Source organism: Macaca fascicularis, chromosome 19, assembly GCF_037993035.2.
Source record: "Macaca fascicularis isolate 582-1 chromosome 19, T2T-MFA8v1.1".
Lineage (NCBI taxonomy): Eukaryota > Metazoa > Chordata > Mammalia > Primates > Cercopithecidae > Macaca > Macaca fascicularis.
In genome coordinates, this window is record NC_088393.1 from 24,717,891 (window position 1) to 24,739,225 (window position 21,335).

The following is a 21,335-nucleotide window of genomic DNA, read 5'->3' on the forward strand; positions in this document are numbered from 1 at the left end:
CACCTTGACCTCCCAAAGTGCTAGGATTACAGGCCTGAGCCACTGTGCCAGGCCAATTTTTGTATTTTTAGTAGAGATGGGGTTTCACTATGTTGGCCAGGCTTGTCTCAAACTCCTGACCTCATGATCCACTCACCTCAGTTTCCCAAAGTGCTGAGGTTACAGGCGTGAGCCACTGTGCCTGGCCTATTTTGGGTTTTTGTCCTTATCATGTCATTCATAGGTGATGGTGTCTTCATAGTCACATATATCTTCGAGTTTCTGTCATTCTGGTTTAAAAGAGACCATTTGACATTCTAGAGATGACTACATGCAAACATTTATAACTTTTGAGAGAATACAGTGAAGTAGGAAGATACTACTATTTTAACTATCAGGAAGATGATACCAAGAGTCTGAGCATGCTTTTTAGCCAGGGTCCCCATGAACAACCAACTAAAATTAAATAGGTCGAATAGTTAGCTAGATAAGTGCTCTACTCATTTCAACCAAGCACACTGTTCATTAATCCTCTACAACTGCATCTCTGTGGATGCAGAGTAGGCTCAGGGAGCCTACCTAATGTATTTCTCCAAGTGCAACTACCAGTGTTAGCAAGTTCCCAGGTACTTCTCTGTTCATCCGATAAGTAATTAAAAGAGAGAATATTATTTAGCACAACTTTAGTAAGTAAATTTAAAATCTATTGTGTAACCATAGCCTTTACAGTATAATCCGCCATACAGGCCTATTAGGGAGGATACATTTCTAACCATTGCCTCATTTACTCTATACCATGGAAAGTAATGATATAAATGATGGCCACTCAGAAGAGTAAGGGCATCCTGGCAATGCTGCTTAACTTATTGTGAAAAAGTTCTCTTTAACTTATGAAGTAAGTTAAGAGCAGTGGACCAATGTTCTGTTTCTGATATTGTGAGGGAACAAATATCCCCTAAAAATTTTTCACCCACACTGGCCCTTCATCTTTTATCTATCAAGGTATAAGCTTTTTCATATATAATGTTGGCTGCAAAATTCTCTACATTTAAGTATACCCCGTAAGTGCACATAAGGGACCCCTTTCTTTATTTCTATTGTTTGTAGAGCCATAAAAAACTGTGAAGTAAGGGTGTCATGATAGCAGAGAAGTATGATCATGTTCTGAGTGAGTGTGTCTCACCATGAAACAAGCAAAAAAAAAAAATACTGCTGTTATTTTGAGATAGTGAGTTAGCATTTTGTGCTAATATGTACTACGTAATTTTTTATTGATATGTAACATGCATAGAGAAATACATGCACAAATGCTTCATTCAAGTAAAGCTCAGTGAATTATGAAGAAATACACTTGTGTAATCAGATAATAAAACTAGTCTGGATACAGTGGTTCATGTCTGTAATTGCAGTACATTGGGAAGCCAATGCGGGCGGATTGCTTGAGCTCAGGAGTTCAAGACCAGCCTACCCAACATGACAAGGTTCTGTCTCTACTTTAAAAAAATACAAAAAAAAAAAAAAAAAAAAAAAAAAAAAAGATCCAGCCAGGCTGGTGCATGCCTATGGTCCCAGCTACTGGGGAGGCTGAGGTAGCAGGATCACTTAAGACTAAAAGTTTGAAGCTGCAGTGACCCAGCATTCAGCCACTGCACTCCAGCTTGGGTGACAGAGTAAGACCTGTATGTGTACACACACACACACACACACACACACACACACACACGGTGGGGGATGTGAAAGAGAGAAAGTGTGGCTCCTGCAATTCAGTGAGACCTGGTTTTCCATCATGAGAACTGCCCGTGATGAAACCACAATGTAGCACATGCCAATTTGCACTCTAAACCTGCTAAGATACCACTGTTTACCCTTAAACAAAAAATTGAAGTATTTCACCTAAAAGAAGGGAAAAAGAAAAGAAGGATTTCACATCTAAAGCCTTTGTTTCCTTTATAAAACAACAGCCCCTTGTCATTCGAGTTGTCCAGAGGTGTCTGACAACACTAACACACTTATGGAATCAGCCAGGAAAAATGGGCCTCTCAGGTGACAAAGAGGCACAGTGGTAACTAAAGACAATCCATTCTCAGCTCTACATGATGTCCCCCTCTCATGAAGTGATGTTAACCATGTGAACCATATTCACCAGAGGAAAGTATGTTCAGAACAACACAATCACGAGGCTGCAAATCAAACTGGGGGCGGGAAGCACGTAGGAGGTTTCCATGGCCAAGACACTGGTGGCTCTCCTTGGGTGTCATTTAAAAATTTCAGGTGAAAAATCCTCTTCCAGTTGGCTCAAGAAAACTAACAGACATTACTATTGGAATTCGTTTTACTTTTTAGAATTTCTAAGACATAAAGTATGCTTCAAACACTCCAAAAGACATTCAGCTATACCTAGGGCTGAGGACCTGCCTTCTCCTTCACATTAGGGCCCTCACAGCAGGCAAAGAGGAGCATAGGGGCCGGGTGTGGTGGCTCACGGCTATAATCTCAGCACTTTGGGAGGCTGAGGCAGGCCGATCACCTGAGGTCAGGAGTTTGAGATGAGCCTGGTCAACATAGCAAAACCCCTTCTCTACTAAAAATTCAAAAATTAGCCACGCGTGGTGGTGTGCACCTGTAATCCAGCTACTCGGGAGGCTGAGACGGGAGAATCATTTGAACCCAGGAGGTAGAAGTTGCTGTGAGCTGAAATTGCACCATTGTACTCCAGCCTGGGAAATAACAATGAAACTGCCATCTGAAAAACAAAACAAAACAAAACAAACAACAACAATAACAAAACAGAGAAGGAGCATGGGCAGGTGGGGACAGAGAGCAGCCCGGGCCTGTAGGGATCCCCAACCACCCCCAGAGCCGGTGTCTGTAGGAGGGGCTGTGTGGCAAGAATCAGGTAGGGAGCTGGGCTTCATGGAGAGGTAACCACCACTTCTGTACCTTTAACTTTTCCCAGGGATTTATGATTCCACTCTGGTTCTCCCCAGGTCCCCCACCCATCCTGCCCTCACTCCCTCATTGTGTGTTAGGCAGGTCTAGTTAAAATGGGGAGAATAATACATTCAGATTGTAGCCTTCAAGGTATTCCCATCTGGGGTACAGGGAGTAGGGAGGCAAATCAGTCTGTGGTGGTGCTTACTTCCGGGCCTGAGGGCAGGAAGGCCAGGGCTGGGCACATGGATATCTGGGGAAACGCCACTGCTAATTCCTTCTCCCTACCCAGAGCTACAACCAGGCCAGGCCAATCACAATTAATAAAACCACTGCAGCTCACATCCTGCACAAAACTTAAGTGTAACCCAACCCGCAGTCCTACCAGAGATCTGCAACTTCCCATCCCAGAACACAGGAAGCCCTCCGTCTTTTTGACCTAAAGCCTGGACTTTAAGCCAGGTTGGGGCCTGGGGGTAGTGGCACCAAAAGCAGCAGCCACAATGTCAAACATATGAATGACTTGAGAAATCTCATCTGCACGTCATTCACTCAGAACAGACCTGCAGTTGTGTACAAGTTAAGAAGGCCAGGTCTATACACTTATGGCCACGGACACATTCTACACTTGCTGGGGAGAATGAGAGGCACCTGTTTCCCAGCAGCAAGCTGATGGCCTCGTACGCCATTCATGTGTTTTGATTTAGGCCTCTGCATTGTGTATTCATTGAGCTAGTGCAAATACATATTCAGGGGGGCATCATTTAGTGCAGGACCACTCCCCACTTGTTCTGGGGGGCACTCAGGAGGGATCTGGTTAGCTCCCAATTCCCTAGGACAAAGGTGCCTTCCCCTTTCCAGCACTCATATCCAGCAGTGCCATCTCAGGAATTTTTTTTAAAAAAAACATGATCAACATGAAGAAGCAGGCATGGTACAAGAGGCTCAGGGCCATGGATCGCTGGCTGCTGGAGAAACAGCACAGGGCAGGCACATCTGTGGGTGGGGCCATGACAAGCCAAGGCAGACATAGTCCCTACAGCTGACAGCCTCAGCCCAGATAGCATTCAAATCTTCCTGAATGGGCTTGATGCCCGTCACTCACCTGCTCTTTAGCACTGCCTTGTGTTGGTTTCTCAGGGCCTGGGGAGAGGTGGTGGGGATTGTAGATCCAGGGTGGGAATCATCTCACACCCAGAGTTCACCTGGCCACAGGCCAGCAAGGAAGTCCAAGTGGCACAGCTCTAGACCCTGAGCCTTGGCACCTCCGGGCTGCACTTTCTATTTGTATATGAGGATTTTAAAAACCAAAATAAACAAACAGACACAAAAACAGCCACTTTGATTGAGGAGAAAGTGGGAGCCTAAAGCAGCTGACCCTCAAACAGCTCCGCCAAGCCCCAGGCCAGGCCAGGCCAGGCCATCTGAACACTCCAAGGCCACATGATAGTTACAGAGGATGACAGTTCCCACAGGTACTTGTCAAGCACTGTGCTAGCTTCTCACAGAGTCTCAGAATGCCTCCTCGCCAACACCCTGTGAGGGGAGGCCCTTCCTCACTAGGGCACAAGAGGTTCCTAAGCTCTTCCCAGGAAATGGTTAACAAAGTGTGGAGCGGGAGGAAAGCCCAGTCAGAACAAGTGACTAGCCAGGGTCTTCCTAGACTCCATCCCCTCCTCCACATGGGGCCTGGAGGTGATGTGAGCAGCCTCCTAACCCCCTCCATGCCACTATCTCCTCAATCAAAATGGCTGTTTTTGTGTGTGCTTGTTTGTTTATGGGAATTTAAAAACCTAAATTTTTTTTTTTTTTTTTTTTGAGACGGAGTTTTGCTCTTGTTACCCAGGCTGGAGTGCAATGGCACAATCTCAGTTCACTGCAACCTCTGCCTCCTGTGCTCAAGCAGTTCTCCTGCCTCAGCCTCCTGAGTAGCTGGGATTACAGGCATGCGCCACCACACCCAGCTCATTTTGTATTTTTAGTAGAGAAGGAGTTTCTCCATGTTGGCCAGGCTGGTCTCAAACTCCCGACCTCAGCTGATCCGCCCGTCTCGGCCTCCCAAAGTGCTGAGATTACAGGCATGAGTCTCCGCGTCTGGCCAAAAAACCCCCTGATATTTTATTTATAGTAGTTTCAGGCTTGTATGTATGTAGTTGTATAGACTTTATTAGAAGGAAGAGGGTTTAAGACAATAACATTTTTAAAAGGTCTCCGTGGGGAATAGACTTCCATGCCACAAATGATGATGCTGACCTCCTTCTGTTGCTTTTGGGCAAAGTATAAAGAGTGTGAGAATTGGCATGTGCTGGGTTGTGGTTTCAGTGTGGGAGGGCAGTTCCTTAAGATGGAAACCAAGCCTCACTGAGCTGTAGGAGTCACACTCACCTTTTATCACATTCCCCACCATAGTCTTTCATTTTTCTTCTGTGCTTGAATTTCTTTCGACATACATATTATTTTGATTATATATATATACACACACACATGCATATATGCATATATGTATATATATGTATATGCATGTGTGTGTGTGTGGGTGTATGTATATGTTTGTGTGTGTGTGTGTACACATACAGGTGTCACTCTGTCACCCAGGCTGGAATGCAGTGGCCAAATGATGGGCTACTGCAGCCTCAACCTCCAGTGATCCTTCCACTTCAGCCTCTCAAGCAGCTGGGACTATAGGCATGCAACATCACACAAGGCCAATTTTTAAAATTATTCTAGAAACCGAGTCTCACTATGTTGCCTAGACTGGTCTAGAGCTCCTGGACTTAAGCAATCATTCCACCATGGTCTTCGAAAGTGTTTGGATTACAGGTGTTTGCCATCAAACCCAGCCAAAAATATTTTTATAAGAACGATTACAACCCAATTATGAGCTATGGTTGTGCCACTGCACTGCAGCCTGGGCACTAGAAAATCATTTGAACCCGGGAGGCGGAGGTTGCAGTGAGCCAAGATTGCACCATTGCGCTCCAGCCTGGGCAATAAGTGTGAAACTCGATCTCAAAAAAAAAAAAAAAAAAAAAAAAAATCCAAAAGATCTTTCCTTACCCTTACCTTGTCTCCAAAAACAAAGCAAAACAAAAAAAATTATGACCAAATTAAACTTCTAAGACTGTGTCATCTGTGTCCCCTTTCTGCCTTGTAAGCTATCATTGTTAAATTTTTTCTATTGAGAAAACTGTTAGATATTAAGAAATTCCTATATATCCTCTAAGTGAGAATAAGGTATTCTGATGTGGCCCAATATTTCCTCACCTCTATCTCCAGGGTCTAAACTAGCAAATCAAATCAGGATGCCCACAAAGGACTGTTGGCCATTTTCAAATAGAAAATGATATACCCCGTTAGTGAGAGTAATCCAGTGATTTTAAAAAAGAGAAGTCAGACTGAGACGCAGTGCAGTCAGGGCACAGTTACCCTGGAATAGCCACTTCACACGGAACGATAGAGGAGGCTTTCTAAGATGAACAAATTTGGGTAACATAATTCTTGCTTAACCATTCTCAGCCTCGACTGCCCCCCACCCCAGCCCCATTCCTAATGGACATCCCACGATGTGGTCAGCAGTGTGGTACAGCATGGTGAGAGAGGGGTCCAGGGATGGGATGAAGGTCTTTCCTGCATTATCAAAATGATTAAAAAGTTGTTAAAAAATGTCCAAATGGGCCGGTCGTGGTGGCTTACGCCTGTAATCCCAGCACTTTGGGAGGCTCTGGCGGGCGGTCACGAGTTCAGAGCAGCGTGGTGTCAGGAGTTCAAGACCAGCCTGGGTAACATGGCGAAACCCTGTCTCTACTAAAAATACAAAAGTAGTCGGGCATGGTGGCATATGCCTGTAATCCCAGTTACTCGGGGTAATCCCAGCTACTTGGGAGGTTGAGGCAGGAGAATCATTTGAACCCGGGAGGCAGAGGTTGCAGTGAGCCAAGATCACACCATTGCACTCCAGCCTGGGCAATAAGAGTGAAACTCAGTCTCAAAAAAAAAAAAAAAAAAAAAAATAAATCCAAATGATCTTTTCTTACCCTTAAGTAGCAAATAAGATGCATTATACAAGCAGACGCAGGCAAGGGAAAGAGCAAGTGCATTTTAAGTCTCAACTCACTTCTTAATTAGCTGTAATTCCCTGTGCATTTTACCCTACCTACTTTAGCCTGTTTTTCTTTTCTTTTCTTTTTTTTTTGAGACAAAGTCTCCCTCTGTTGCCCAGGCTGGAGTGCAGTGGCACGATCTTGGCTCCCTGCAACCTCTGCCTCCCAGGTTCAAGTGATTCGCCTACCTCAGCCTCTCCAGTAGCTGGGATTACAGGCACCTGCCACCACGGCCGGCTAATTTTCGTATTTTTAGTAGAGACGGGGTTTCACCATTTTGGCCAGGCTGGTCTTGAACTCCTGACCTTGTGACCCACTCGCCTCGGCCTCTCAAGGTGCTGGGATTACAGGCGTGAGCCACTGCGCCTGGCCTGCCTGTTTTTCTGTTCATAAAACGCACTAATGCTGAGAGGAGGGCGGGCGTCGGGGGTGGTATGGGGAGAGTGTCTGTGCTTTATCCAATCATTGGCGCTGGCGCGGGAACCGCCCAATCAAGCGCACAGTTGAAGAGGAGGGCGTGGTTTTCGCCATTTGGCGGGGCCTTTGTCGCTCCCACCAGAGCTTGGGATCTGTCTCCACTCTTCTACGTTCTTCACCTCGGGAGCCCTTGGTGACTCTGTGACGGCCTCTGTTGCCCTGTGATCTGCAGGTCGGGAGAGACGCACAGCGAAGATGCCAGGACATCCTGAAAGCTGGGAAAGGGTGAGTGTGCGGGGTTGGGGCATCCCGAGAGGAGAGAGCGGGCTGTGTAACCGGCGGGACTGGTCTCCTTTCCGCTCCCGGGTTTCCGACCTGAGTCCCTGCTGGCGCAGTTCGGCGCCCGGACCCTCTGGCCGCAAGATGGCGGCTGGGCCCGCAGCCGGGACCCCCGCGTTCCGCCCCGTCCCTGCGGCGCCCTATCTGGAGCTCCCTCGGCAGCTCTGCACGCAGTCCCGAGTATTTCCCAGATTGTTCAGGGATGCCAGGCGGATCATCAGGGCAGAATCCTGACTCGGTGTGTGCGTGGCAGGAGCTGCGGCAGGTGGGGCTGCCAAGTCTCTTTTCTTAAACATTTTGTTTGAGACGGAGTCTTGCCTTGTCGCCCAGGCTGGAGTGCAGTGGCGCGATCACTACAACCTCCGTCTCCCAGAGTCAAGCGATTCTGGTGCCTCAGCCCTCCGAAAAACTAGGATTACATACCTGCGCCACCACGGCTGGCTAGTTTTGTATTTCTAGTAGAGACAGGGTTTCTCCATGTTGGTCACGCTGGTCTCGAATTCCTGACCTCAGGTGAAATGCCTGCCTTGGCCTCCCAAAGTGTTGGGATTACAGGCGTGAGCCACCACGCCTGGCCAAGAAAAGTATTCTTGTCCTTGTACCCAACAGTTAGCTGAATAGCTATAGGTAACATCAGATCAGGATCAAGAATTAGAGGCAGTTTTATTTTTATTTTTTAAGTTTTTGTTATTTTTTATTATTTTTTGAGACGGAGTCTCACTCTGTGGCCCTGGCAGTGCAGTGGTGCAATCTCGGCTCACTGCAAACTCCACCTCCTGGGTTTAAGCGATTCTGCTGCCTCAGCCTCCCAAATAGCTGGGATTACAGGTGCCCACCACCATGCCTGGCTAATTTTTTATTTTTAGTAGAGATGGAGTTTCGCCATGTTGGCCAGGCTGGTCTCGAACTCCTGATCTCAAGTCATCTGCCCACCTCAGCCTCCCAAGGTGCTGGGATTATAGGCATGAGCCACCGCATCTGGCCAGCTGTTTTATTTTTTATTCTGGCCTCACAGAGTCAGCCTGAGTCTCCTCTGTTTGAATAACTTTTGGAGCATCAGCCCAGGGCCACTACAGACCCTTTCACTAGCGCCTAATAGTCTGAGGCATTTGGGGGTGTCCTGTGCAGACTGGGGTCAGGCTGACAACAGAGTCCAATCTTCCTCTTATCTCAAACAAAGAAGAGTGAGTAATCCAGGGCTTGTTTCTCCCCTCATGGAATGTTCTTATTTGACATCCAAATGGGAGTTGCTCTTGTTTCCTGATACTTGGGTGAAGAACAAGTAGGAGGTCTGGAGGCTCAAATTGATAGGTAAACACATTGCTTTTATTATTATTATTTGCCATTAGAAGAACAGGTGAAATAATCATGGACTCTACTATTCAGGAATTATTATTCTAGAGCCAATAAATACATGGTTGAATTAGGAGTAATGTGATCAGAATGAAGAAGGGAGTTGCACAGAAGACTTGGGCTTTATTTGGGACACTGCTCTTATGTTGTGAGTTCTGATGTCACCACCTGAAGGGACATCATAGACAGAAGAGTTGATACAATTTTTTCTGTTGCTTTTCTCTTGTTAAGAATCGTTTCTAATGTAGTTTTTATAGAAAGTACTACATGTTTTGGTTAAATCGGTTGTTCGTGTGTCATGCAGAATAGAGATGAAGCTTAAACCATTAAAATCAGAAAAATTCTTGGGAGTCAAGCTCTTGTTGGTCCAGCTTAGGAAAGATAGAACACAAAATAAGCCAGCAGCATAGAGATGAGAAGATGAGGGCCAGCTCCCTACCCCAGCCCTATCCAGACCTACCCTCTTTGAGCCTTGTCCAGGTCTGACCCACACTGAAATCTCCCCTCACAGAACCAATTAGAGGAGATCAGACTCCTGTTTGGAACAACTATTGGATCTGCAGGAGTGTGAAACAGGTGTCTACCCTTGGTGTCTCTTCAGAGCTGGAGCTCACAATTTTTCCAAACACAAAAGCAAATACATGGGAACAAAGGAGTATACATTTTAGAATCTTAATGTCTTTCTTTCTCAATGAAACCAGTGCTTACATTTTACACAGCAACCTGTTTTACACTTCTGCAGATCCACAGTCATGAGAAAGTAAATAGAAACACAACAATTAAAAGTCTCTCTACTTACCCCTTCCTTTCTATATCCCTCCCATCTGTGTGTATTTAGCTTTTATAGTGATAGGGAAACCAGAAGAAATAGCCTAAGCCGTCATCTAAATCCTACTGGGAATTATGAGACACTTAGTACCCACCTTTCAAAGTTTTTTGAGGCTTAGCTGACACCATGCGAGTTTCCCAGCACAGTATATTATAGCATACTTGGTGAGCACATAGTACAAGCTCAATAAACACCATATTAATGTATGTGTACATGTTGTTGTTCAAATGCAGATGTAGACATTACTACATTCTCCAGCCTTCTGTAAACTTTAAAAAGCTGGCGAAGCATGTGATTCTCTGAGACAGTGACTTGTGGTCTTCACTGTAACAAAAAGTATTTGTGTTGCAATAAGGGTATCAGATGTAAGGGACTCTGTGTGCTATGCCTGCTTTCTCTGAGTGCTGGAGAGCAACAGCGCATTAACAGGGAACTTTTGATAAACAAGCTAATTTCTGGACCCCTCCAAAACCTGCAGAATCACATTAGTTAGAGAGTGGCTCAGAATACCAAATGAGCTATATGCACATCGAAGCTTGAGAAGCAATGGTCAGCTAAGTGGTTCTTAGCCCAGGCTTCCAGTTAGGATTACATGACAAGTTTGAAGAAATACCACTACCTGTGTCTTCCCTACAGGTTCTGTTTTTTCATTATTAGATTCAGATTAGTATTTACTTTTCTCTCCACCAATATCATAGCAGTAATTATGGGCCCATCTGTGCATTGGCTTCTGGATCCAATTTGTCTAATTACAGCTGACACTAACTTTATTCATCTGGCTAAGGTGTTTTCTGCGAAGTTTCTTCTCTATAAAGTTATTTTTCTCTTTATTATGAAATGAGTTTCTTGGAGGGATGGGTTTCCTAAGTGAGGTTTATAAATTGTCACATTTAATCCAAAAACTCTGTTTCTTTTTCTTTTTAGGTTTTTTTTTGTTTTTTGCTTATAGCTTGCTTTGGAGAACAAATGATCTCATATTTGTTGACTGTAGATATCAGCTTTTGAAACTGGAAGTTCTAAAAAAGGCATTAGTTTTGTAGGTTTTTATTTTATTTCATCTTTATTTTACAAGCATACACTTTACTTTTTGCATATTCAGAGAAAGAGAACAAAAATTAATATATAACTAATATATCATCTTAAAAATCTAAAATATAACGTGGCACATAAAGCCAAAAAAATTTTTTTGTTTTTTTTTTTTTGAGACAGAGTCATACTTTGTCACCCAGGCTGCAGTGCAGTGGCACGATCTCAGCTCACTGCAACCTTAATATCCTGGGTTCAAGCAATTGTCCTGTCTCAGCTTCCTGAGTAGCTGGTACTACAGGTGCATGCCATCACGCCTGGCTAATTTTTGTATTTTTACTGGAGACGGCATTTCACTATATTGGTCAGGCTGGTCTCAAACTCCTGACCTCAGGTGATCCACCTACCTCGGCCTCCCAAATTGCTGAGATTACAGGCATGAGCCACTGTACCAGCCAAAGCAAAAAAATTTTAAAGAACACCTGATTCAGTAACAATAGCTCTTAATTTAGTTTATATCGTTAAATGTTTTGATCTTCATCCTTGTTTTAGGAAACACAAAAAAGCATACACAAAGAGGCTTATAATTTTTATACAATTTAAAATATTTGTTAATTTCATTTAAACAGAAGTGTGCTACTCTCCCACTTTTCGTGTGTACATAGTTACCATTTCTGTGGGTGTATGCATAAAATGTAAGCATCATTTGATCAATTTTCTGTTGTTGCCTTGTTTATATTACTCAGTTATGAAAACTGTCCTGGATGTTGTTTTACAGTTATCTCTGTGTATTGGGTCATAAATCCTTTTGAGATAAATTTCAAATCAGATAAATAGGGGTAAAACGCAAAGCTCGGCTGGGCATGGTGACTCACGCCTGTAATCTCAGCACTTTGGGAAACTGAGGCAGGCAAATCACGAGGTCAGGAGTCTGAGACCAGCCTGGCCAACATGGTGAAACCCCATCTGTACTGAAAATACAAAAAATTAGCTGGGCGTGGTGGTGGGCGCCTGTAATCCTAGCTACTCAGGAGGCTGAGGCAGGAGAATTGCTTGAGCCCGGGAGGTGGAGGTTGCAGTGAGCCGAGATTATACCACTGCACTCCAGCCTGGAGACAGAGCAAGACTCCGTCTCAAAAAAAAAAAAAACAAAAAACAAAAATAGCACTCAAAAATGTATATTCTTTTACTGATTCCTGTTTAGATTTTGTTTTATATGTACATATTTCTGCTAATTTTGTGGATCTTATTCTATTTCCACAGAATTAGAGAATACATTCGAAATATTACTGTGTTTAAAAGTATCTTATTTAATAACTCAGGCCACTCATAAGTCAGAACCAGTTCTTCTCTTAACTTTTTAATTTCATCTTGGGTCAAATTAGGAACTCTACCCTTGACTGCATGATCAATGCATTATTTATTTTTATTACAGAAACTGTTGACATTCAGGGATGTGGCCATAGAATTCTCTCTGGAGGAGTAAAAATACCTGAATCCTCAGCAGAATATGTATAAAGATTTGATGTTAGAGAACTATACATACGTTGTCTCTGAGTCGGAATAACTTGCCTTCAGAATATCTAACGTCTAATAACTGTGATACCCTACCTTGTTTTAACCTGATTGTCTCTCGTAGCTGAGAGAGCTGGACAGACTCCATTTTAGTTTCTTCGCTTGCAGCCCCGTTACCCTACTCCCTTACGGACATAACTAGTGCAAGCTGACTCCAAGCACATCCAGGAATACACTTACTGATAAGATACTGAGGCAAGCTGTACCAGCAGCTCCTGGGAATGCATTCAAAGCCCCTGCGTTTATCGCTTTGTGATAGTTTAAGCCCCTGCACCTGGAACTGTTTATTTTTTCTGTAACTGTTTCTGTAACCATTTATCTTTTTAACTTTTTGCCTGTTCTGCTTCTGTAAAATTGCTTCAACTAGGCTCCCCCCTGCCCTTTTAGACCAAGGTATGAAAGGAAATCTAGCCCCTTCTTCGGGGCGGAGAGAATTTTGAGTGCTAGCTGTCTCTCGGCCACCGGCAATAAAGGACTCCTGAATTAGTCGCAGAGCGTGGTGTTTCTCTACAACTCGCTGGGTTACAACATAACAAGGGCTTTATTTCTTTCCTTTTTAGAATGTCTCCTTGGGAGGTAGTGCTTTGTCTGAATGAATTTCAGAGTTTTGCTTTCAGGAAAAAAAAAAATTGTAAGTTTGTTGATGCAGAAAAAAATCTTCCTAGTGTTTCCAGCCCTCCCCGTTAGTTTTGATTCATTCAAACTTGAAAATGAAGCTTAGAATTTCTAAACTTAAAATACTTCCTACATATTCTAAAGAAGCTGGTAGGAAACAGTATTTTGGGGAACAATTTTTAAAAATCTCATATAATGTTCCCTTTTCTCTACTGAGCCACAGTACTGAGCTGGAAATTACAGATCCTCCAGCATGAGTCATCTGACTTTTTATTAAAAACAGGTCTTGCCATCTCTAAGCTGGACCTGGTGACTTTTTTGGAGGGAAAGAAAGAGCCCTGGACTGTGAAGAGTGAGGAGACCACAGCTGCACAACCAGGTAAGTGGGAGTAAAGATGGTAGGTGGCCTGGGTGAGAGGTTCGAAGGTCAAGAAGCCAGATTTTTTTTTTTTGTCTTCCTTTATTTTGTTATAATATATATATGTGTGCAGATCTGTTTTATGTACAACAATTGATTCTATCAGATAATCAGACCAAGGCATTCCACTGGTAATTTTCCCTCAAATCAATTCAGGTGAAATTAGATATTTATGCTCTTCCTGGGCTATCAAAACTTGAGATTTCATTATCAACTTTAGTTCTGAAGCCATACACACAATTCAAAATATACATTAACTAGGTTAAATCAACAAAAGTGGGCTGAAAGAAACCACAGGATTCAAACAATGAAACCGTGTATTTTGTTTGCATGAGAGTCACAATGTGAGCAGCAAGTATTTCACATATCTCATGGCTCTTCAGTGTAGAGGGAGTGGCTTCTGAACATCTAAGGTCATTACACAGCAGGTGGGCAAACAGTTGGTGTGGCCTCCTGGAGGCTTCAACCAGCGCTAATTTCTTCTCTGCCTCTCCTTTTTTAGGTTCTGTTTTTTCATCTTTCTTCTTTCCTCTTTTTTTTTTTTTCCCCCTTGAGATAGAGTCTTGCTCTATTGCCCAGGCTGGAGTGCAATGGTGCAATCTCAGCTCATTGCAATCTCTGAATCCTACGATCAAGTGATTCTCATGCTTCAGCCTCTGAATAGCTGGCATTACAGTTGTGCGCCATGATGCCTGGCTAATTCTTTGTATTTTTTTAGTAGAGACAGGGTTTTGCCATGTTGGCCAGTCTGGTCTCGAACTCCTGACCTCAAGGGATCCTCCTGCCTTGGCTTCCCAAAGTGCTGGAATTATAGGTGTGAACCACTGCGCCTGGCCTCCTTTCCTCTTTTCCTATTTTTTTCTCCCTTTCTGTCTCTTTCTTTCTGTCTGTCTTTCCCTATTTCTCTCTTCCTTTTTTTTTTTTTTTTAATATATTTCTCTCTTTTTGTTTCTTTTTAATTTTTTTTCCTTGTAGAACTTGGTTTCTTTTTCCTTCCTACCTTTCTTCTTTCCTTTGCTCCTTTCCTCCTGCCTGTTTTCTTTCTTACTACATGAGCATGCCATCATGCCTGGCTAAATGTTTTATTTCTTGTAGTAGAGACAAGGCCTCGCTATGTTCCCAGGGCTTGTGTCAACAGCTAGTTCTTCCATTTCAGCTTCCCAAAGTGTTGGGATTATAGGTTTGAGCCAACATGTTCTGCCCACTTTTATTTTCTTCTTTTTCCTTTTCATTCTTCCTTTTTTTTGGCTCTCTTTTCTTTCTTGCTTGTTTCTTTCCTTCATTTCTTTCTTTATTCTACATTTTTCTTTTTTTCTTTTTTTGAGATGGAGTTTCACTCTTGTTGCCCAGGCTGGAGTTCAATGGCGTGATCTCAGCTCACCGCAACCTCCACCTCCCTGGTTCAAGTAATCTCCTGCCTCAGCCTCCCAAGTGGCTGGGATTACAGGCATGTGCTACCATGCCCAGGTAATTTTGTATTTTTGGTAGAGATGGGGTTTCTCCATGTTGGTCAGGCTGGTCTCAAACTCCTGACATGAGGTGATCCTCCCGCCTCATCCTCCCAAAGTGCTGGGATTACAGGCCTGAGCCACTGCGCCGGCTCTTCTTTTTCTTTTTCTTTTTCTTTTTCTTTTTCTTTTTCTCTTTCTCTTTCTCTTTCTTTCTTCTTCTTGTTCTTTTTCTTTTTCTTTTTTTGAGATGGAGTCTCACTCTGTCGCCCAGAGTAGGTGGGAAGCTCTCAGACTTAGCTGCCAGAGGGACCGTTTTGAGCGCGAGCGCCACACATGGCCGGCAGGGTGGACCCAGTAGCTTCCTGGTCAGGCCGTCAGGTGACCAGATGTGGGCTGCAAGCTGTGGCCACTACTTGAGGCCGCTGGCCTCACGTTTGGGTTGATCAGAGATTGAAAGCTTAGGAAGGAAGGCCAGCGGACTTAGAGGCCGGCCGCTGAGGTGGGCCACCTTGGGGGGAATAAGTTTCCAACGGGGACAACTTCAGGCCGCGAGCGCCACACGTGGCCTGTAGGGTGGAACCAGTGGGCTTCTGCCTCCGCCATCAGCTGGCTTTTCCTTCTGGCCGCTAGGTCTACAGGATGTAAGCCACAAGCGTAGGACTTGGTCGCCAGCTTAAAATGTTTAAGATGGACCCGATGGCTCTCGCCGGTGCAGTACCGCTTAGGTCCAGCAGAGAAATTCAATGATGGTTCACTGTGCCCTCCACCTTCCTGGGCTCATGCAGGTGATCCTCCCATTTTGGCCTCCCAAATAGCTGGGGATCTGGGGATCGTTCTGTTTGTTTGTTTGTTTGTTTTCTATCCCCACTTTGAGTTTGTTTCCACAGTACATTGAGTTCTGTAGGTTTTTGTGTTTTGGGTTTTTTTTTTTTTTAAGCTGCTTCCTGTATACTGAAGTTCCTGTTGTTTTAGATTTCTTTCACCCAGGCTTAAGTGCAATTACCTGATCACAGCTCACTGCAGCCTCGACCTCCCTGGGCTCAGGTGATCCTCCCGTCTCAGACACCCTGCCTCTTTAGTAGCTGGGACTAAAGGTATAGGGCACCACACTGGCACATTATTTTGTATATCTTGCATTTTATTTTTGTAGAGATGGAGTTCCATCATGTTTTCCAGGCTGATCTCAAACTCCTGCAGTCAAGCGATCGCTTGGCCTCGGCCTCTCAAGGTACTGAGCTTATAGGCGTGAGCCACCATGACTGGTTCTCTCTCTATCTACCTACCTGCCTACCTACCTATCAATCAATCTATCATCTATCTCCTTTTTTTTTGTTTGTTTTTTAAGAAGAGACGTGGTCTTGCTATGTTTTTCAGGCTCTGGTGTTTTTTATATATATATATATATTTTTAATTTAATTATTATTTTTTAATATAGGTGTTGTCTCACAATGTGGCCCCCAGGATAGTCTTAAACTGCTGGGCTCAAAGTATCCTCCCGCCTGGACCTCCCAAAGTGCTGGGATTACAGGCATGCGCCACCGTGCACGGTCTTGGTCATTTTTTTTTTTTTTTTTTTTGAGACGGAGTCTTGCTCTGTAGCCCGGGCTGGAGTGCAGTGGCCGGATCTCAGCTCACTGCAAGCTCCGCCTCCCGGGTTTAGGCCATTCTCCTGCCTCAGCCTCCGGAGTAGCTGGGACTACAGGCGCCCGCCACCTCGCCCGGCTAGTTTTTTGTATTTTTAGTAGAGACGGGGTTTCACGGTGTTAGCCAGGATGGTCTTGATCTCCTGACCTCGTGATCCGCCCGTCTCGGCCTCCCAAAGTGCTGGGATTACAGGCTTGAGCCACCGCGCCCGGCCCTTGGTCATATTTTTGATGTGTTGATTCTTTCCAGTCCAGATGTATTATCTCATCCCTGAACATGTCTGACAGTGTGATTATGACATATGACTTTACCCGGCAACAGAGTGAGTTGATACTCCCGCCTGAGCCCAGCCCACAGAAAGGATTGTGACATATCGTTGGACCCAGAATTGAGGTGATGTAACTATTCTACTGCCCTGGCACTGCCCACAGAAGACATTGTGACATATCGCTGGGTCTTGTACCCAGGTGGTGTGAATCTTCTCTCCAGCCTTGGCTCTTCCACAGGGGGCATTGTGTCATATCGCTGGGCTCCACACATAGGTTATGTGACTCTTCTGCCTGTGCCCTGCCCATGTGGCCCATTGTGACATATTGCTGGGTCCAAAACCTAGGTGATGTAACTCTACTGCTTAGGCCCTGCCTACAGAGGACATTGTGACATATCCCCGCATCCGTCACACAGGTAATGCGGCTCCCTTCTGCTTGGCCCCGACTCACAGAAAGGATTGTGACGTATCACTGGGCTCAGCACCTGGCTAACATGACTTTTCTCCTCTTCCTAGGTTTTTGCCCACAGGGGATATTGTGACATGTCACTGGGCCTAATACTAAGGTGACATTACTCTTTTGTCATGGCACTGCTCTCAGAAGGCATAGTGATGTATTCCTGGGCACAGAACAAATGTGATATGAGTCTCCTGCCTGGACCCTGCCTACAAGGTGCATTGTAACATACCTGGGGCCCTTTGACTATTTTATTTATTGTATTATGTTTTATTTATTTTAATTTTATTTTTGAGACGGAATCTCACTCTGTCACCCAGGATGGAGTGCAGTGGCGTGATCTCTGCTCACTTCAACTTTTGCCTCCTGGGTTCAAGTGATTCTCCTTCCTCAGCCTCCTGAGTAGCTGAAACTACAGCTGTGTGCCACCAAGCCCGGATAATTTTTGTGTTTTTAGTAGAGACAAGATATCACCCTGCTGGCCAGGCTGATATCAAACTCCTGACCTCAGCCGATCTGCCGGCCTTGACTTCCCAATGTGCCGAGATTACAGATGTGAGCCATTGCTCTTGGCACCCATTGACTATTTTATGTGACTCTTCTCTCTTACCTGGACATTGACCAAAAAGAGACTGTGACATATCTTTGGACGCAGCACCAAGGTGACGTGACTCTCCTCTCCTGCCTGGGCCTTGCCTATAGAATAGAGAGTGACTTACTGCTGAATGTAGCATACAGGTGATATGATTCTTCTGCTGACTCCCAGAAGTCACTGTAACATATGTCTGGACCCATTACTGAGACTGTGTGACTCTCTTCTCCTTGGGACCTGTCCACAGTGGGGATTGTGACATATTGCTTAGCCAAGCACCTACATTATGTGACTTTTTATTTATTTACTTTTTAAGATGCAGTTTCGCTCTTGTTGTCCAGGCTGGAGTGCAATGGTGCCATCTGGGCTCAGCTGGGATTACAGGCATGCGCCACCAGGCCTGGCAAATTTTTTTTGTATTTTTAGTAGAGATGGGGTTTCTCCATGTTGGTCGGGCTGGTCTCCAACTCCCGACCTCAGGTGATCCGCCTGCCTTGGCCTCCCAAAGTGCTGGGATTTCAGGCATGAGCCACTGCACCTAGCTTCGATATGACTCTCTTCTTATGCCAGGGCCCTGCCCACTGGAGTGATTTTGACACATAGCTGGGACCAGCTCAAATGTTATGTGACTGCACACTTCTTCCTGAGCCCTATCCATGAGGTGCGCTGTGTCTTATATCGGAGACCCTTAATCCTTTAGTTAGGTGATGTAACAATTTTTTTTTTTTTTTTTTTTTGAGACAGTGTCTGGCTCTTTTGCCCTGGCTGGAGTGCAGTGGTGTGATCTTGGTTCACTGCAACCTCCGCCTCCTGGGTTCAAGTGATTCACTTGCCTCAGCATCCTGAGTAGCTGGGATTATAGGCGCACATCACCACAGCCAGCTAATTTTTGTATTTTTAGTAGGGACGGAGTTTCACCATGTTAGCCAGGCTGGTCTTGAACTGCTGACCTCAAGTGATCCACCCACCTTGGCCTCCCAAAGTGCTGGGATTACAGGCATGAGTCACCACACCCGGCCGATGTAACTCTTTTGTTTGGACCCTCTTCTTCGGGTATTGTGACATATTGCTGGGCCCAGAATCTAGGTGATGTGACTCTTCTCTGCTGTTCCATCTCTGCCCAAAAAGAGATTGTGACATACCACTGGGTCAAGAACCTAGATGAGGTGACTCTCGTCTCCAGCCTGGTACTTGCACACATTGTGTATTGAGATATATCACTGGGTCTAACACATAGGTAATGCAACTCTCCTGCATGGGCCCCGCCCATAGAGGTATTATGAAATATTTTTCTATTAATCACCTAGGTGATGTGACACTCCTACCTGGGAACTGCCAAAAAAACCGTATTGGTACATATCACTGGGCCCAGCACCTAGGTGATGTGACTCTTTTCTCATGCGTGGGCTCTGCGAACTGGGGTGTTTATTACATATAGTTGGGCCTAAACCCTAGGTCTTGTGATTCTTTTGTTTTCCTGAGCTGTTCCTCTTCATAGAGAACATTTTGACATATTTTGAGGCCCATAATTTAGATGATGTGACTCTCTTGGATGGGCCCTCCGCGAAGTGGGTACTGTGACATATTGCTGAGCTCATTATATAGGTGATGTGACCTCTTGCGTGGGCCCTCCACATAAGGGGTAGTGTGACATATTGCTGAGCCCAGTACATAGGTGATGTGGCTCTTCTTTATGGTTTGGGCTTTGCCCAAGCAGGGATTGTGATGTGTTGCTGGACTCACCACCTATGTGTTGTGACTTTCTTCTTCTGCCTAAGCCCTGCATGCATTGTGTGTTGTGACATATGCCTGGATTCAACACCTAGGTGATACAACTTTGTGGCATGAGAACTGCCCACCGAAGTATTATGTCATCTTTCCATCACTTAGATGATGTGATTCTTTTATTTTTCCTGTTTCTGGCATATTTTGGGTATAGTGACATATCACTGAGTTTAACACCCATGAAATGGGAGGCTTCTGCCTGAGCCCAGCACATAAGTGGCCTTGTGACATATCTTTGCATTCATTATCTAGGAGGTTTAACTCCCCTTTTCTGCCTGCACCCTGACCACTGGGAAGATTGTGGCAAATCACCGGACTCAGCAATCAGGTGATGTGTTTTTCCTGCCTGGTCCTTGCCCACAGATCATTGTAACATATCACTGGGCCTAGCATCCAGGTGATGTGATTCTGCTGACTGTATTCTGCTTTCAAGAGGAGACTGTAACATATCCCTAATTGAGCACCCAGGTGATGTGACACTTCTGCCCTGTCCCTGTCCCTGCCCTCTGACATATCACTGCCCCAAAAGGCGGGTGAGGTGAATCTTTTGGTTAATCCCTATTCACTGGTGGATTGTGATGCATATTATCCAAACTTACAGGTGCAATATGACTTTCATACCTCTAAACAACCAATAGCAGATACATTATCTCTCATAGCCAGGGTCAGGAAAATGAGTAATGTCTTGGGTTTCTTCTTTGTATGAAGATCATAAAGAATTAACACTCTCTCACTGTATAAAGTTGTCAAGAGGTACAGAGAATGTCCTAACAGAACTCAGCACACAGGGGAGGTTGTGACACTCATATGCATAGCCTGCCAACAATAAAGACTGTCATCCTTCCACGTAAACACAGCTCACTGTTGAGGTTCCGAATCTCATATGCAGATGCAGTTGAAAGTTAGAAAATTAAATCTCATGTTAATTCGGTCCATAGAGAGGTTAGTGTCTCTGAGACCAAGATTCAGCACACCTGTGAGTCAGTGATTTCACTAAAATGACACCATTTGCAGGAGGGACTGAAGTTCCCATACACAAATCCAGACCATCATTGAGACTGTCACTCATGTACTTAACACCCAACATACAGAGGATATTACGTCTCATACCTAGAACTAAGACATGTGTGAAATTGTTAATCTCATACCTTGACCTTAATTCAGGTGTGTTTGTGACATACACCTTTTTTTTTTAGCACCTGAGTAATTCGACTCTACTGCCTGAGCTGAATGTACAGATGGGATTGTGCCATATTTCTGGACCCAGCATTTAGGTGATGTGAGTCTATTCTCTGGTCTTAGTGCTTTCCACAGAGAACACTGAACATATCACTGGGCCTAGTGTCCTGGTGATGTGACTTCCCTCTACTTCCTGGGCTTTTCCTAAGAAGGGATTGTAATATATTGCTGGGTCAGAACCTAGGTGATGTGACTTTCCTCTGCTGCCTGGTTCCTCTTGTACATTGTGTATTGACATGTGGCTTGTTCTAACACTTTGGTGATGTGAATCTCCCACATGGGCCCTGCCCACAGAGGTGTTATTACATATCTTTTCA

The 21,335-nt window shown here is 44.7% G+C and overlaps 1 protein-coding gene across 6 annotated transcripts in view; it reads left to right on the forward strand.

The window, feature by feature from the left end:
• The first annotated feature begins 7,543 nt into the window (after positions 1-7,543).
• The window catches only part of ZNF254 (zinc finger protein 254), an 88,788-nt gene continuing 74,996 nt past the window's right edge, over positions 7,544-21,335 (forward strand). The window contains exons 1-4 of one of the 6 annotated variants that reach the window (XM_065536331.2): positions 7,544-7,712; positions 13,448-13,543; positions 16,184-16,261; positions 16,927-17,070. Coding sequence is in view for 1 of the 6 variants with exons in the window: in XM_065536329.2 (XP_065392401.1) it covers positions 7,683-7,712 (30 nt within the window). In the remaining 5 variants the exon portion in view is untranslated. Of the gene's footprint in view, positions 7,713-8,412; positions 9,078-13,447; positions 13,544-16,183; positions 16,262-16,926; positions 17,071-21,335 lie in introns of those variants that run through there. The other 5 variants (XM_065536333.2, XM_065536330.2, XM_045378975.3 and 2 more) reach the window with 5 other exon arrangements.